This window comes from Anolis sagrei, chromosome 9 (assembly GCF_037176765.1).
Source record: "Anolis sagrei isolate rAnoSag1 chromosome 9, rAnoSag1.mat, whole genome shotgun sequence".
Lineage (NCBI taxonomy): Eukaryota > Metazoa > Chordata > Lepidosauria > Squamata > Dactyloidae > Anolis > Anolis sagrei.
The window spans coordinates 22232160-22247990 of record NC_090029.1 but is presented as its reverse complement, the minus strand read 5'-3'; the positions used below and the strand labels follow the sequence as shown (position 1 = coordinate 22247990).

At 40.7% G+C, this 15831-nt stretch overlaps 1 protein-coding gene across 3 annotated transcripts in view; it reads right to left on the bottom strand.

Annotated features, from left to right (window-relative positions):
* PCSK6 (proprotein convertase subtilisin/kexin type 6) overlaps window positions 1-15831 on the bottom strand; it is a 125333-nt gene that overhangs the window by 91616 nt on the left and 17886 nt on the right. For all 3 annotated transcript variants that reach the window (XM_060755490.2, XM_060755488.2, XM_060755489.2), the window contains exon 2: window positions 1721-1825. In XM_060755490.2, coding sequence (XP_060611473.2) covers window positions 1721-1732 — 12 coding nt within the window. In that variant the 5' untranslated portion in view covers window positions 1733-1825. The remainder of the gene's footprint in view (window positions 1-1720; window positions 1826-15831) is intronic.

Below are 15831 nucleotides of genomic sequence, written 5' to 3'. Positions count from 1 at the left end.
CGGATCCTTAATGTTATATTTATTATGGTGTGAAAGGAAAGTAAAAAGGGGCATATTTTTGTTTTGTTTAGGTGTTCTATCATAGCTTCAGCCAAAGTTTCGAGGAGAGGTTTTCAACATTTCATCTCTTATACCCCAAAATATTCAATCAAAAAAGCATTAGGCTCTGGAATTATGAGTGAAAAAGCCAAATATCATGGAATGATAGAGTTGGAAGAGACCTCTTGAGCCATCCAGTCCAACCCCATTTTCCCAAGGAACAGAAAAATCACATTCAAAGCACCCCTGACAGATTGCCATCCAGCCTCTCTTTAAAAGCCTCCAAAGAAGGAACCTCCACCACACTCTGGGGTTGAGAGAGAGTTCCACTGCTGAACAGCTCTCCTTACACAGTTAGGAAGTTCTTCCTCATGTTCAGGTGGAATCTCCTTTCCTGTAGTTTGAAGCCACTGTTCCACATCCTAGTCTCCAGGACATCAGAAAACAAGGTTGCTCCTTCCTTCCTATGACTTCCTCTCACATATTTATACATTGGCTATCATGTCTCCTCTTAGCCTTCTCTTCTGAAAGCTAAACATGGCCAGCTCTTGAAGCCACTCCTCATAGGGCTTGTTCTCCAAACCCTTGATCATTTTAGTCACCCTCCTTTGGACACATTCCAGGTTGTCAACATCTCTTTTCGATTGTGTTGTCCATTCCAGATGTGGTCTGACCAAGGCAGTATAGAGGGGTAGTAAAACTTCCCTGGATCTAGGCCGTATTCACATTTATGCAGGCCAAAATCCCATTGGCTTTTTTAGTTGCCTCATCACATTGTTGGCTCATGTTTCCCTTTCTGTCCCCTTTTTCACACGTCCTGCTGTTGAGCCAGGTATCGTCCCCCATTCTGTATCTGCATTTCATTTTTTTTCTGCCTAAGTGGAGTATCTTGCATTTGCCACTGTTGAACTTCATTTTGTTAGTTTTGGCCCACCTCTTTAATCTGTTAAGATGGCTCCTGTCTTCTGAGGTATTACCTATCCCTCCCAATTTGGTGTTGTCTGAAAACTTGACAACCATGCATCCTAACCCTTCATCTAAGTCATGAAGAAAGATATTGAACTGGGCCCAGGACAGAACCCTATGGCACTCGTCACTTCTTTCCAGGTGATTAAATATTTGCAAGCATTGTATCACTGCATTTATCATCCAGGTCAGGGTGTTTTCCAGCCTACAGTGCCCCTCACAATAGTTTGCACCAAAGATTTTGTAAGGAGGGTTTGAAAGTGTTTCTTGATGTGGAAAAGTAAAAAAAAAAAGCCTGGAGAAAATTAAAACACTACTTCAATCAGAGAATCAACTGGAATGCGTCAACCAAAGAAAGCAATATTGTGCCCTCCAACTGTCCTGAGATGATCCCAAATAATCCTCCGTCATCCCATTTTCAGCTGCTTTTAAAATGTCCCAGTTCCTCTCTCCTCCCTTTCAGTGTCCTCAGCTTACTTCTGTTTCTGTAAATCGAATTCAAAATAGAAAAGTAATGTGCATTCAACCAAAGAAAGGAAGAGGAAAGGTTTTTTGCGGGCTATATGGCCATGTTCTAGAGGCATTCTCTCCTGATGTTTTGCCTGCATCTATGGCAAGCATCCTCAGAGGTTGTGAGTTCCCTTGCCTGTAGATGCAGGTAAAAGCAAACTGCTGCGGTCAGTCTCAGCTTCTTTAAGGTAAATAACGGACTTACCTTTGGGTCCATTCTGAGGAAGTTGTGTGGCCCTCTGCTACTGAATGTTGACCTTTTAATGGTTTTGCTGTGATGAAAGTGGTAGTAGTCTTCCAAGTTCCCAATCTGTAACAAATAGGATCCAAAAGAAAAACTAAGAACTGGTGCCAGCTGAGACAATAAGGAATAGTTGCGTGTTTCTCTATAGCAGTGTTTTTCAACTTGGAGGTTGGGACCTCTGGGGGAATCACGAATGAGTTTCAGAGGGGTCGCCAAAGACAATCAGAGAAGATATATTTCTGAAGGTCTTAGGAACCCCTTTGGCAGAAACAGCTTCCTGTCCTTCTCTCCCTTTTTGGAAACAGATGGAGAACCCCCCCCCCCCCCCATACACACACACCCCATAAAAAGCCCTCCTCTGCTGTGACTGGATGGCCTCTCAGATGGCCTCTCAGCCAAGGGAGGGATGTTTCTGAGACTCCAAGCGGGGAGGGGAGATGCATGGCAGCATCTTGTGCATGTGTGGGGCAAGGGAGAGCATGTGAGGCTGGAGGGAGGCTCCCACCAGCAAGTCCCTTCAAGGCATGGGGGTTCTGTGTGGTAAGTTTGGTCCAATTCTATTACTGGTTCAGTATGCTCTTTGGTTGTAGGTGAACTATAAATCCCAGCAACTACAACTCCCAAATGTCAATGTGTATTTTTCCCAAACTCCACCAGTGTTCATATTTGGGCATATTGAGTACTTGTGTCAAGTTTGGCCCAGATCCGTCATTGTTTGAGTCCACAGTGCTCTTTAGGTGAACTACAACTCCAAAACTCAAGGTCAATACCCACCAAACCCTTCCAGTATTTTCTGTGGTTAATAGGAGTTCTATGTGCCAAGAATTGTTCAATTCCATCGTTGGTGTTCAAATGCTCTTTGACTATAAATTAACTATAAACTCCAGCAACTATAAATAAAAACTATAAATCCCAGCAACTACAACTCTCAAACGACAAAATCAATCCCTCCCCAACTCCACGAATATTCAAATTTGGGTGTATTAGGTATTTGTGCCTAATTTGGTCCAGTGAATAAAAATACACCCTGCATATCAGATATTTAAATTACAATTCACAACAGTAACAAAATTACAGTTATGAAGTAGCAAGGAAAATAATATTATGATTGGTGGTCACCATGACCTGAGCAACTGTATTAAGGAGTCGCAGCATTAGGAAGGTTGAGAAACACTGCTCTATAGTGACCTAGAAACATGGATACAGGCTCTCCAGAAACCACACAAAGAGTATGCCAAGTGGGGATTGCAGCAACTTAACTCTTATTCATACATGTTTTTTCCCCCAGTACTTTTTGGACCATGGAGGCCCCATTGGCGAAGTGGGTTAAAGTGCTGAACTGCTGAGCTTGTTGACCGAAAGGTCGCAGGTTCAAATCTGGGGGGTGGCGTGAGCTTCCGCAGTCAGCTCCAGCTTCTCCTAACATAGCAGTTTGAAAAAATGCAAATGTGACTAGATCAATAGGTACCGCTCTGGGGGGAAGGTAACAGCGCTGCATGCAGTCATGCCGGCCACATGACCTAGGAGGTGTCTATGGAAAACGCTGGCTCTTTGGCTTAGAAATGGAGGCAAGCACCACACCCCAGAGTCGGACACGACTGGGCAATGTGAGGGGAAAACCTTTACCTATAGCTTTACTCTATGGACCACCTCTGTGAGTAGAACTGTTCCTGAATAAAACAACCATACCCCCTAAAAATGCCAAACCTCTCTGAAAGCCCCCTGGCCAGAATCTTCCCCTGTCTCTACATGTTTTAGAATTAGTCTTCTGTCTGCCTACCTATCGTTTGCTATCTCGTAAAATGTTAATTTCAGCACTCAAGGATGCAAGACTGAGCAAGCTCGAGTCACTGTCAGACACAAAAGACACATCCCATCTGTCTGCTATTCTGGTTAAAGGAGGCATATGTGAATATGTGAACTTAGGGCTTTTAATCTCTTGCTAACGGCCACCGCCAACATCGAAAAACATAAGAATTGCATTTCAGGAGTGTGTATGACATGAACTTATTGTTTTTCCCTATCAAAGTATCCTTTTACTGGTACATGCAAGAGACTATGCTTAATCCAAATCACCCCCCTGAGTCTCATTGGGGATAAACACTTGGAAGCAAGACCCTCAGGAAGCCATCTGCCTTTCGCAGGTGCACAGGCATAAAAACAGACTTAGAGCGGTGTCAACTTTGCCAGAGCCATTACTGTTTTGCTACAGGAACAGGCACTGCTGTGCTTAGTTCGAGACTGTATACTTAAAAAACAGCAAATACATGTCACTTCTAGATGAAGGGTTAGAGCAGAATGACTTCATGGAATGATGTGAGACATTTCAGCAGCATACTCTCCAAGTGTCCCAACACAACAGGACCAGTGTTGAAGAATACTTTGCAATCCCATGTTTTTCAGATGCATTTAAAATATCCCAGTTTTATTCTCACCTTCCTCATTTGCCATCAGTTTACTTCCAATGTGGCAAACTGGGAGTGAATCTACACCAGGCATGGGCAAACTTCGGCCCTCCAGGTGTTTTGGACTTCAACTCCCACAATTCCTAACAGCCTACCGGCTGTTAGGAGTTGTGGGAGTTGAAGTCCAAAACACCTGGAGGGCCGAAGTTTTCTCATGCCATATCCATACCATGGAATTAATGCAGTTTGGCACTACTTTTAACTGTAATGACCCAATGACATGGAATCTTGGAATTTGCGGCATGTAAACTCTTTAATAGAGGAAGCTAAATATGTTCCGGCATTGAAGCATGCCAGAACTGCATTAATTCCATAATGTGGCTGCACCCTGGGTTCAAGATGCAAAAGTAGTTTGCATTCATTTAGCACAGTAGGAGAAGAGGAGGACCTGAACTCTTGCCCATCCCAAAAGATTCAGACAGAAAACTGCCATATAATCCAGGTTTAACACAGTAGGGAGAAGAGGAGGACCTGAAGTCTCACCCTTCCCAAAAGATTCAGACGGAATACTGCCATATAATCCAGATTTTCAAATCTGACAATCCGATTATCTTCTGTGAACTGGATTATACTGAGGTCCCCATCTACACTGCCATATGAAATCCAGATTATCTGCTTTGAACTGGATTATATGGCATTGCAAATTCATATAATCCATTTCAAAGCAGATAATGTAGATTTTCTGCTTTGATAATTTGGATTATATGGCAGTGTAGGAGGGGTCTGAGTCTACACTGCCATATATTCTAGCTCAAAGTACATAATTTTGTGCTATGCTAACAATACAATATATTGCATATACATTTATTTATTTATTTGCCATACTTGTGCCCCGCCCTTCTCTACCCCAACCAGAGGCGGCCCTAGGTAATTTTCAATGGTAAGCAAACAGTATTTTGGCGCAGCCCCCCCCCCCCCAACCAATCACTGATATATATTTTCTGTTCATCGTGGGAGTTCTGTGTGCCATATTTGGTTCAGTTCCATCATTGGTGGAGTTCAGAATGCTTTTTGATTGTAGGTGAACTATACATCTCAGTAACTACAACTCGCATATGTGAAGGTCTATTTTCCCCCAAGAGCGCCCCTGGGCAAAATCAACTATACTGCAAATGCTTAATGGGTTGAGCCGCCCCTGACCCCAACAGATGGACTCAATGTAATACAATATATTACTAATAATACAATATAATAATTATATATTATATGAAATACTACTAATAATATTGCAGTACAGTGGTATAGAACAATATAGTAATATATAATACTAATATTGTGCTATGTGAATCCACCCTGAGTACTTTGGGGAGATAGAGCGGAATATAAATAAAGTTTTATTATTATTATAATATTGAATATACATATAATATTTAGAATGATAATATAGTGTAATACAATATTATACTAATAATATAATAATAATTGTATGTTATACATTACATGAAATATTACTAATAATATTGCAGTATAGTGTTACAGTACAATATAGTAATTAATGGGGGGTAAAGGGTTTCCCCTGACATTAAGTCTAGTTGTGTCCGACTCTGGGATGTGGCACTCATCTCAATTTCTAAGCCAAAGAGCTGGCGCTGTCCTTAGACACCTTCAAGGTCATCTGGCCAGTATGATTGCATGGAGCATTGTTACCTTCCCACCAGAGCGGTACCTATTGATCTACTCACAGTTGCATGTTTTCGAACTGTTAGGCTGGCAGAAGCTGGGGCTGACAGTGGAAGCTCATGCCATTCCCCAGTTTCGAACCTGTGACCTTTCGGTCTACAAGCTTAACAGTTCAGTGGTTTAACCCACTGTGCCACCGAGGGCTCCCACCATATAGTAATATATAATACTAATATTGTGCTATGCTAATAATATAATAGATTGTATATACATATAATACTTGTAAGCAGTTGAGTCCCCTTCAGGGTGAGAGATGGCAGGGTATAAATATAGTAAATGTATAATGTGGATTTTATATGGCAGTTTATATGGGGTCTCAGGCAAAAACAAACTGCTGCAGCATCTTTCATCTTATGTGTTCATTACCATCTTGACTACACCCTGATTATGCTTGGCCACGCATATTTATGGGCTCATTTAAGAAACACTGAAACATGTCAAACATTTCCTACTGAATGATTTCACTGGAGCAACTGTAAACATAACTAGGTTTGGATCCAACCCAAGATTATCAGACAGGCAGCTGCAGGAGTAATAATTCCAGTTTTTCACCAATTGTTTAGACTTCACAAGAACAAAGTATAAATCAATTCAGTGGGAAGATTTTTTAAAATAGTGAGCAGATCATGCCAAATATAGGATCTTCCCTCTTTTCTTTTATAAGCACACATAGAAACAGCTGCACAAGAATTTTTTTGTTTCAATTAACTTAAAAACTTGGTTCAAGATCTTTGCAAAGTCCTACTTTGCCATTATCCCAATGCCAATTATGCAAAAACAAACAAAACAAAGAACTACCGGTAAAATGTCCCAACATGACAGAACACAAGAAAGACATCCAAAGAGCTCCAAGAACAAGCCACTAGTGTAAAGACAAAGATCCACCCATAAGCATTCTTGCCATACATCAAGGGAAACAATGACTGTATCAGGAAGCTGATAAAGAAAAACAACATACAAACTATCTACAGTCCCACTAAGAAAATCCAACAAAGGGTACGTTTAGCAAAGGACAAGAGGGATCCTCTCCCCTCTGAAGGAGTCTACTGTATACCATGCAGCTGTGGACAAGTCTACATAGCGACCATCAAATGCAGCAGCATTGCCCAGACACGAATCAAGGAACATGAAAGGCACTGCAGAATAATTCAACCCGAGATGTCAGCTATAGCAGAGCACCTGATGATCCAATCTGGACACAGCATTTTCTTTGAGAGCGCAGAAATGCTGGTCCACTCCAATAACCATCATGTCGGACTACACATAGAAGTCAATGAAATCCAACAAGCATTTGGACAATTTCAACAGAAAGGAGGAAACCATGAAAATGAACAAAATCTGGCTACCACTATTTTAAAAACACTAAAATCAGAACAGTTAATAAAGAACAACACTAAAAAATCAGGGGAATTCCAGGCAGGAAACAGTGAGGGCCAGTTAACACCTCCCAATAAAGGATTCCCCCAGGCAGGAAGCACCCAGGCTTTGAAGCTGCAAGGTTTTTCAATGCTAATCAAGGTGGCTGATTGCAACATTCACACTTGCCACAAACAGACAAGAGTTCTTTCTCCCACCCTGGACATTCCACAGATATATAAACCCAGTTTGCCAAGTTTCCAACAGACCTCACGACCTCTGAGGATACCTGCCATAGATGCAGGTGAAATGTCAGGAGAGAATGCTTCTGGAACATGGCCAGACAGCCCGGAAAATGCACAGCAACCCAGTGGTTCTACTACTTATCTTTTTGATGTCTAGGCCCATTTTTAACATTTATGTGCACATCAAAAGTCTTGAGGAAATTAAATTCACCAGGTGTCCCTTATTATACATGCCATACAGCCTGGAAAACTGACAGCAACTTTGGTTAAAGATCTTTGCAAAAATGTTAATGATACACTATTCAATCTCTTTTTGGTTTTTTTGTTTTGTTTTGTTTACCAGCTTATGATAAGCCTGAAAACCTCAATTTGTGTTCAGAGCAGTGGGGATTTTTTAATGTCTACTTCACTATTATTACAATGCTAATTATGCAAAAACAAACAAATAAAACAAAGAACAACAACTTTCCAACTTGACAGAACACAAGAAAGAAGGTCTGGGTTGGGCTGAGTTCCTGTAAGGAGATTTTTGTCAAAAGGACCTTCTTTGTAGTTTGGCTTTGAGTGTCTTTAGCCTGAATGGTTCTCCCTCATTTCATTCACAGTCTTAGTGCTTATGTTTATTTAGGATGTGATCCTAAGCACACTTGCTCCAGAAACAGAGCCAATGAAATCAGTAGTACTTACTTCTAAGCAAACACACATAGCACTGCATTATGAATCTTTTAAAAGTTTTGTTTCCTTGTTTGCCTAAATTTCAGAGCTGTTCTGTTTCCATTTTTTAAAAAAACCTTTAAATTATTCATGGAGTTATTACAATTGGGTTTTCTTGAATGAATCATGATTTATGTATATAATTACTTTGTGAGAATTTTAAGTATTTATTTAGACATTCTCCCGACGACGTACCCAGTGCTTGGAACATATTGAACCGAGATATATGCCATTATTCTCACGAAATGTGCCTTTCCTCCACCTGTTGGAGCTTCTTTCCCCTTTTGCTATTAAAATAACTAACATTAATTTTGAAAGCCTGCCACAATTTTGGTCTATAAAAATGGTTTTTGAATTGATTGCTCCAACCAATTATACATTGCGGCTGTAATCTTCTCACAATGCCTCTTAAATCAGAAACGAAGAAACATCTGCCCCATGGCTAATGTGTTTCCGCCACACATGCTGCTTGCTGGCGCCAATATGATCCAACTTCTGAATCTCAGGCGTCCTGAACTTCCACCGTCATTTCAAGTTTAGTGCTTTCCCTTTAAGAAACCTTGCAAATATTTCAGCCACTCGTCCAGACAGAACACAATTCATACATGCCAAGAACCATCACTATATAGTGTCTGAAGCATATTTGATTCTTGCATAGAGTTGGCTCTTCTTCCCCAGGAAGTGAAGACTATAAATAAGCTCAGAAACAACATCTATATTTAGTCTGCAAGAGGGAGGATAGGGAGCATGAAAAACTTAAATCCCCAAATATGTGTTAGGAAAAACAAAAACACATGCAGTTGCCTTATGCCAGGTCAAATCGTTCATCTCGCGAGTCTCCTCAATACTAACAGAGAGCACTTCTTCGAGGCTCCAGACGGTCTACAGGGTCTTCATTAGTTCTGATGGCGCTGAGGAGCCTTGTCACTAGCAAAATACGATGACCTTTCCGCTGAGTGATACAGATTTTTTAAAACTAATTCTTGCATGGGACAAGGTAAGAGATGAACTAAAAACTACAACCCAAAGGGCACTGCAGCAATTAAGCCCCTGAACTATACAAGATCTCCAACATACAACACTTGGAAACCAAAGGGACAATGGAAACACCTATGAGTGATGCTACAGCAGGAAGTGGGAATAATAATAATAATAATAATAATAATAATACACTTTATCTATACTTCACTCTATCTCCCCAAGAGTGGATTACAGTATACACATATATAGCTAAATATTGAATGCCTTCTATGCAGTGAACAACAATACACAAACAAAGGCAAAGGTTTCCCTTTCCATCTCCGGCGTCTGGAGGTGATGCTCAACTCTGGCCATGGGGAGGTGCTCTTGTTAAATTTTCCGTGCCAAGGAGCCTGTTGTCTGTAGACCCTCTTGGTTGTATTGCCGGCACGGCTGCATGGGCACCTTTTATCATCCCGCCAAGGTGGTACCTATCGAGGTGGTACCATAAACCAATATTTGCCCAGTTGCCAATGAGATGTACCTGGGAATGTCTGTGCAAGTGAACCCTCCCACTCACATTTTCCCTAGCACATGGTACTCAGAAATAAGTAGTGCTAAATTCAACGAGACCTCCTCCTAACTGTATGTAAAACAAGTCAAAATGTGAAGATGGTATTGGTGGCTATTTGGGAAAAGAACTTGAATCAACCCATGAGATACCCAAGCGTGATTGCTACCCAAAAGACCTGCTCTGGAGCAGGCAAAACATTTACAAGGTGAGGCTCTCGTATACAGTTCCAAAACTCTCTAAGCAAATTGCAACTCATTCAAGGGACAGAATCATTGAAGTGAAGCCACTTTACCATGATTCCAGTCTATTTCTATTTTAGTACATTTTCTCCAAATGCTATACTCTTCTGCCTTGCCAACTAACAAATCCCATACGGAAGGTCCTAGGTTCAGAATTTGGCATCAGGTAAAACTGGAAATATCCTGAAACACCTTGGAAGCTAAACAGGGTCAGTCCTGGTGCTATAGACTATATTTCAGAGGCAGAAACTGGCCAAATCACCTCTGAATATCTTTACCCAAGAAAGCACCATGATGCCACCATAAGTAGACAGGCATCCTGAAGGCACACACAGATAGGTCTGCCTTGATATAGAGCATCTCCCTACAGTTTTTCCTGTCTCAGAAATGTCATTTATTGCAGCAAAACCTCAAACCTTAAAGAAAGACCTGCATTGTAAGCACTGTCTTATTTTGGCATGCATTCAAGTTTTCTCCTACATTGCTATTTCATAACTGTAATTTTGCTACTGTTATGAATCGTAATGTAAATATCTGATATGCAGGATGCGTTTTCATTCACTGGACCAAATTTGGCACAAATAACCCGATGCGCCCAAATTTGAATACTGGTGGGGTTGGGGGGAGATTGATTTTGTTATTTGAAAGTTGTAGTTGCTGGGATTTATAGCTAACCTACAATCAAGGAGCATTCTGAACCCCACCACCGATAGAATTGGGCCAAACTTCCCACACAGGACCCCCATGCCTTGAAGGGATTATATGGCATGAGATTCCCTCCAGCCTCACATGCTCTCCCTCATCTGCACATGCACACCATGCTGCCATACGTCGAGCACGCCTGCTCTCCCCTCCCTACTTGGAGTCTCAGAAACAGCCCTCCCTTTGGCTGAGAGGCTGGCCAGTCAATGCAGAGGAGGGCTTTTGGTGGGAGGATTTGCTTTCTGTTTCCAAAAAGGAAGAGAAGGACAAGCCGGGAGATCTTCAGCCTTCTCTGTCAAAGGGGCTCCTAAGAACATTAAAAATATAAGTTTTCTGATGGTCTTTGGTGACCCTTCTGAAACCCCCTCATGACCCCCCCCCCAGGGTCCCGACCCCCAGGTTGAGAAACACTTCTAAAGTCTAGAAACCCAGGTTCCAGATTCCCTTTAGCCTGATTCAATGTATAGCCAGCCACAGGTTTAGCAGCATCACTCACATTTTGCTTTCCCAATGAACGTTAAGCAAGCTAGCGCAGTAAATTCTCTTGGGCTGTCGTGGGCATAATTTGTTTCTACCTGTAGCCAATTTAACATGATGCTTTATATGGGAATCGAGGATTTGTGCATTTCAATTAGCAATATTTTGTCAAGTTTCTATTTATGCTTGTCTTTGCTGTCAGCAGTTATGTGCTTTTCTCCTTTTTATGATAGAAGATATAGATATTTCAATTTGTGAAAGTCCACAGGCGCAGACACATCTGAAACACAAGTCAGGACTTTGCATTTCAAATGCCTCCCTCTTTTTCAGCCGCCTGCTCCAATCCAATCCCATGCCAGTTTGTGATTTATTTCTGCAGTATTACCCTTGCTCCCGCTGTTAAGAGTTTACATTTTCCAGTCTTTATTGTGTTCATTTAGTTCTAAACTCTAAATCTAGTTCTAATCTGCAGTCCCTGGGGTCTTCATTTTTAGTATAAATTAAATTCGTAAACAAGCAAGGCAAAGGAAGCGCTCGGATTCCTCACCACCCGCGAAGAGCTACATGGTCCCCTGTGTTTGCTATTTGTAAAAACTAAATGCAAGACTTGAAATGCACCACTAACAAAACAGCACAGGAAAATAAGCAGCTGTTAGGGCAGAAAAGGCAATGGGTTTGGAGGCCAAAAATTAAAGAGAGTTAAATTATGGAAAGGCTGTTTCCTTCAGGCATGGAAATACTCCAAGGATGATTTCCTGCAAGCCCAAGAAAACACACCTGGGAAATTATTTCAGCTTAACACCACAAATTACTTCCAAAGTCTGTCTGGGAATCACATCTTCCTCCTTCCATCCACCACAAACTCTCCTAAATAAAGATATACCTCAATTATCAAAGCCTCTGACAAGTCTATTTATATCCCTGCCCAGCTTCCTTTTTCCTTCTCCTCCTCCTCTGTCTAGCTGGAAGGTTTTGTTTAGCAACATGGTAAAGACACACAAGATACTTTGTGTCAGGTTGCATCAGCATGTTTGCAGCAAACATTTTGGAAGATGCCTTTATTTCCACAACAAAATGTTGTTGTTTACATATGCAAGGCTTACCTAGCCAGTGGTTTCAATTCACATGCACCTAGTGCACCTCAACCTTCCTAATGCCATGACCCCTTAATACAGTTCCTCATGTTGTGGTCATTCCCAACCATAAAATTATTTTCATCGCTACTTCATAACTATAATTTTGCTATAGTTAAGAATTGTAATGTAAATATCTGATATGCAGGATGTATTTTTATTCACTGGACCAAATTTGGCACAAATACCTGATACACCCACATTTGAATACTGCTGGGGTTGGGGGGTGATAGTGGTTGATTTTGTCATTTGGAAGTTGTAGTTGCTGGGATTTATAGTTCACATACAACCAAAGAGCATTCTGAACCCCACCAACAATACAATTGAGCCAAACTTCCCACACAGAACCCCAATCAACAGTTTTCTGATGGTCTTTGGTAACTCCTCTGACACCCCCTCCCGACCCCCAGGTTGAGAAACGAAGACCTAGTGGCTCAAACATGTCGAAGAACTTTTCTTTTTATGGTATATTAACCACTCATTATTTTACAATAAAGGCAAAATGATATTCAAAATTTGACAACAAAGTATTTTGCCCCAAATGAAGAAAGAAATCCTCAGTTCTTGTGGGTTTTTTCGGGCTATATGGCCATGTTCTAGAGGCATTTCTCCTGACGTTTCGCCTGCATCTATGGCAAGCATCCTCACCTCTGAGGATGCTTGCCATAGATGCAGGCGAAACGTCAGGAGAAATGCCTCTAGAACATGGCCATATAGCCCGAAAAAACCCACAAGAACTGAGTGATTCCAGCCATGAAAGCCTTCGACAATACATTGAAGAAAGAAATGCCGGGTGATCAAACTAGGTTCAGGAAAGGAGGAGTCATTATAAATCATATCACAAACATATGCTGGATGAGTTTGCCAAATAATTTCAATAGAAATTCAGCCTGTGTCTCCTAGCCGTTTGATTGTATAGATCAGGAATGGGCCAACTTGGGCCCGCCATCCAAGTGTTTTGGACTTCGACTCGCACAATTCTTAACAGCACCAGGAAGGGTCCTGATGCTGTTAGGAATTGTGGGAGTTGAAGTCCAAAACACCTGGATGGAGGGCCCAAGCTGGCCCATACCTGGTGTAGATGGTTAAAGTAATGGATTGCTCATAAAGAAATTAGGGTGCCACAATATTTGATGCATAACCTGCTATCAATATGGGGAATAGATTAGGACAGAAGACAAAAATGGAATGGTTTCCAATTGGCAAGGTCAGTCAAGGCTGCATTTTATCAGTTTCACTGGAATGCTGAGAATATCATTTGCAGAAAGGAAGTATTAACATTGGAGGATGCAACTTCCACCATCTAAGATATACACAAGATACCATTGTACTAGTAGAAAACTGCAAATGCTTGGAACAATTATTGAAAAAAGTCAGGGCAGAAAGTGCAAAGGTGGGTTTGAACTGAACACTGAGAAAACAAAAATAATGACCACAGATGCTTTAAAGAACATTAAAGCTGACAGTGAAGACTTTGAAATGGTTCAAGATTTGCATATCGAGGCTCCATCATTAATGATAGTGGAAACAACAGCCAAGACAACAGAAAAAGACAAATTTGTGAAAAGGCAGTTTAAAAGGAACTAGACAAGATCCTGCAATGCAAAGGCATATAATTAAATACTAAAGTTAGGATGTTCCAGTTTAATGTATGGTTATGAAAGATGGACTGGGAAGAAAGCTAAGAAAATCCACACAGTTGAAATGTGGTTCTGGAGAAGAAGCCTGAGGACACCATGAGACAAATAAGTGGGTCCTAGACTGAACCAGGAATGAACTGGGTTTTTGTAGGTTTTTCGGGTTGTATGACCATGTTCTAGAAACATGTTTTTCTAGAACATGGCCATACAACCTGAAAAACCTACAACAACCCAGTGATTCTGGCCATGAAAGCCTTCTACAATACACAGGACTGAACTCCCCTAGAAGCCAAGATGACTAAACTGAGTCTGATGTATTATGGCCATAAAAAGTAAAGGTTAAGTCTAGTTGTGTCTGAGTCTGGGTGGTGGTGCTCATCTCCATTTCCAAGCCAAAGAGCCAGGTTAGACACCTCCAAGGTCATGTGGCCAGCATGACTAAATGGAGTACCATTACCTTCCCACAGAATTGGTATTATTGATCTACTCACATTTGCATATTTTTGAACTGCTAGGTTAGCAGAAGTTGGGGTTAATAGTGGGAGCTCACCCCACTCCCCAGATTCAAACCGCCAACCTTTGAGTCAGCAAGTTCAGCAGCTCGGCGGTTTAGCCTGCTGTGCCATCAGGGTTACTATTATGGACATATCATGAGAAAAAATACTCATTAGAAAAGGTGATGATGCTTGGAAAAATAGAAGGCAGCAGGCAAAGAGTGTGACAGTAGTCTAGATCAGTAGTTCCCAACCTGTGGTCCGCAGACCACCAGCAGCCCACAAGAATGAAAATATGGTCCGTGGCCTCACCACGTTGTCTTTCGTTGTTTCGAAAGCTCATGGCAACAAGAGCAACTGGTCTTGTGAAACCCTCTTACATTGCTTTTTTTAAAAAAAATTATTATACATTTATCAAACAACATGTATAAGCATACATTCTTCCCTCTTTTTACAACATCTTAGATAGAAGAATTTGTCATATTATATACAATCGAACAGTAAAAATAATCAAATACATCTTTAAGCATATTTCTTATCATTCCGTTACAACTTATACTATGTATATCTCTACCACACACCTTTTATCTACTTATACATGTTTTATTTCTTTATAATTAGTATTATACCATTTCCCACTCTTCCCTTTACCTTTAGTTTGTGCCCCCTTCACCAGGACCAACCTACTCATGTTATTTCACAATTCCAAAATGTCATTGTTTCTGTTGCTGGCTTGTACCCCTTTCCCTCATTAAAAATATACTCAATAAATTTTCCCCATATTTTCCAGAAATCTGTTTGTTTCCATATTCCCCTTTTAATTTTAATATTGCAGGTTAGCTTATCATTAATAGCTATATTCCAAATTTCCCTATACCATTCTTCTAATTGAATTTCTTTTTTTTTTCTTTCCAGTATTTTGCTATTAGCAATTTAGCTGCTATTATCAAATTAGAAACCAATTCTTTCTCCTCTTGTGATGGAATTGTATTGTCATGTATAAGTAATAAAGCTAATTTTGGTGTAGTCTTAATCTCTATTTTTATTATTGCTCTTATTTCTTTGAATATGCTTTCCAAAAAATTTTGTATAATTTTACATGACCACCACATATGAAGGTACGTCCCTATTTCCTGACAACCTCTCCAACACTGATTTGAGTATTTTTTATCAATCTGATTTAATCTAATGGGAGTTAGATACCACCTCCATATCGTTTTATAGTAATTTTCCTTGATTCTTATAGACATATTTTTAGTAATCTCATACTCCATATCTTTACCCATTCCTGATTATTCACTTTTCCCCCCAAGTCTGTTTCCCATACTTCCTTCAAATAATCTTGTTCCTGTTCATTCTTTAATAACAGTTGATAGATATCACTTACTGTACC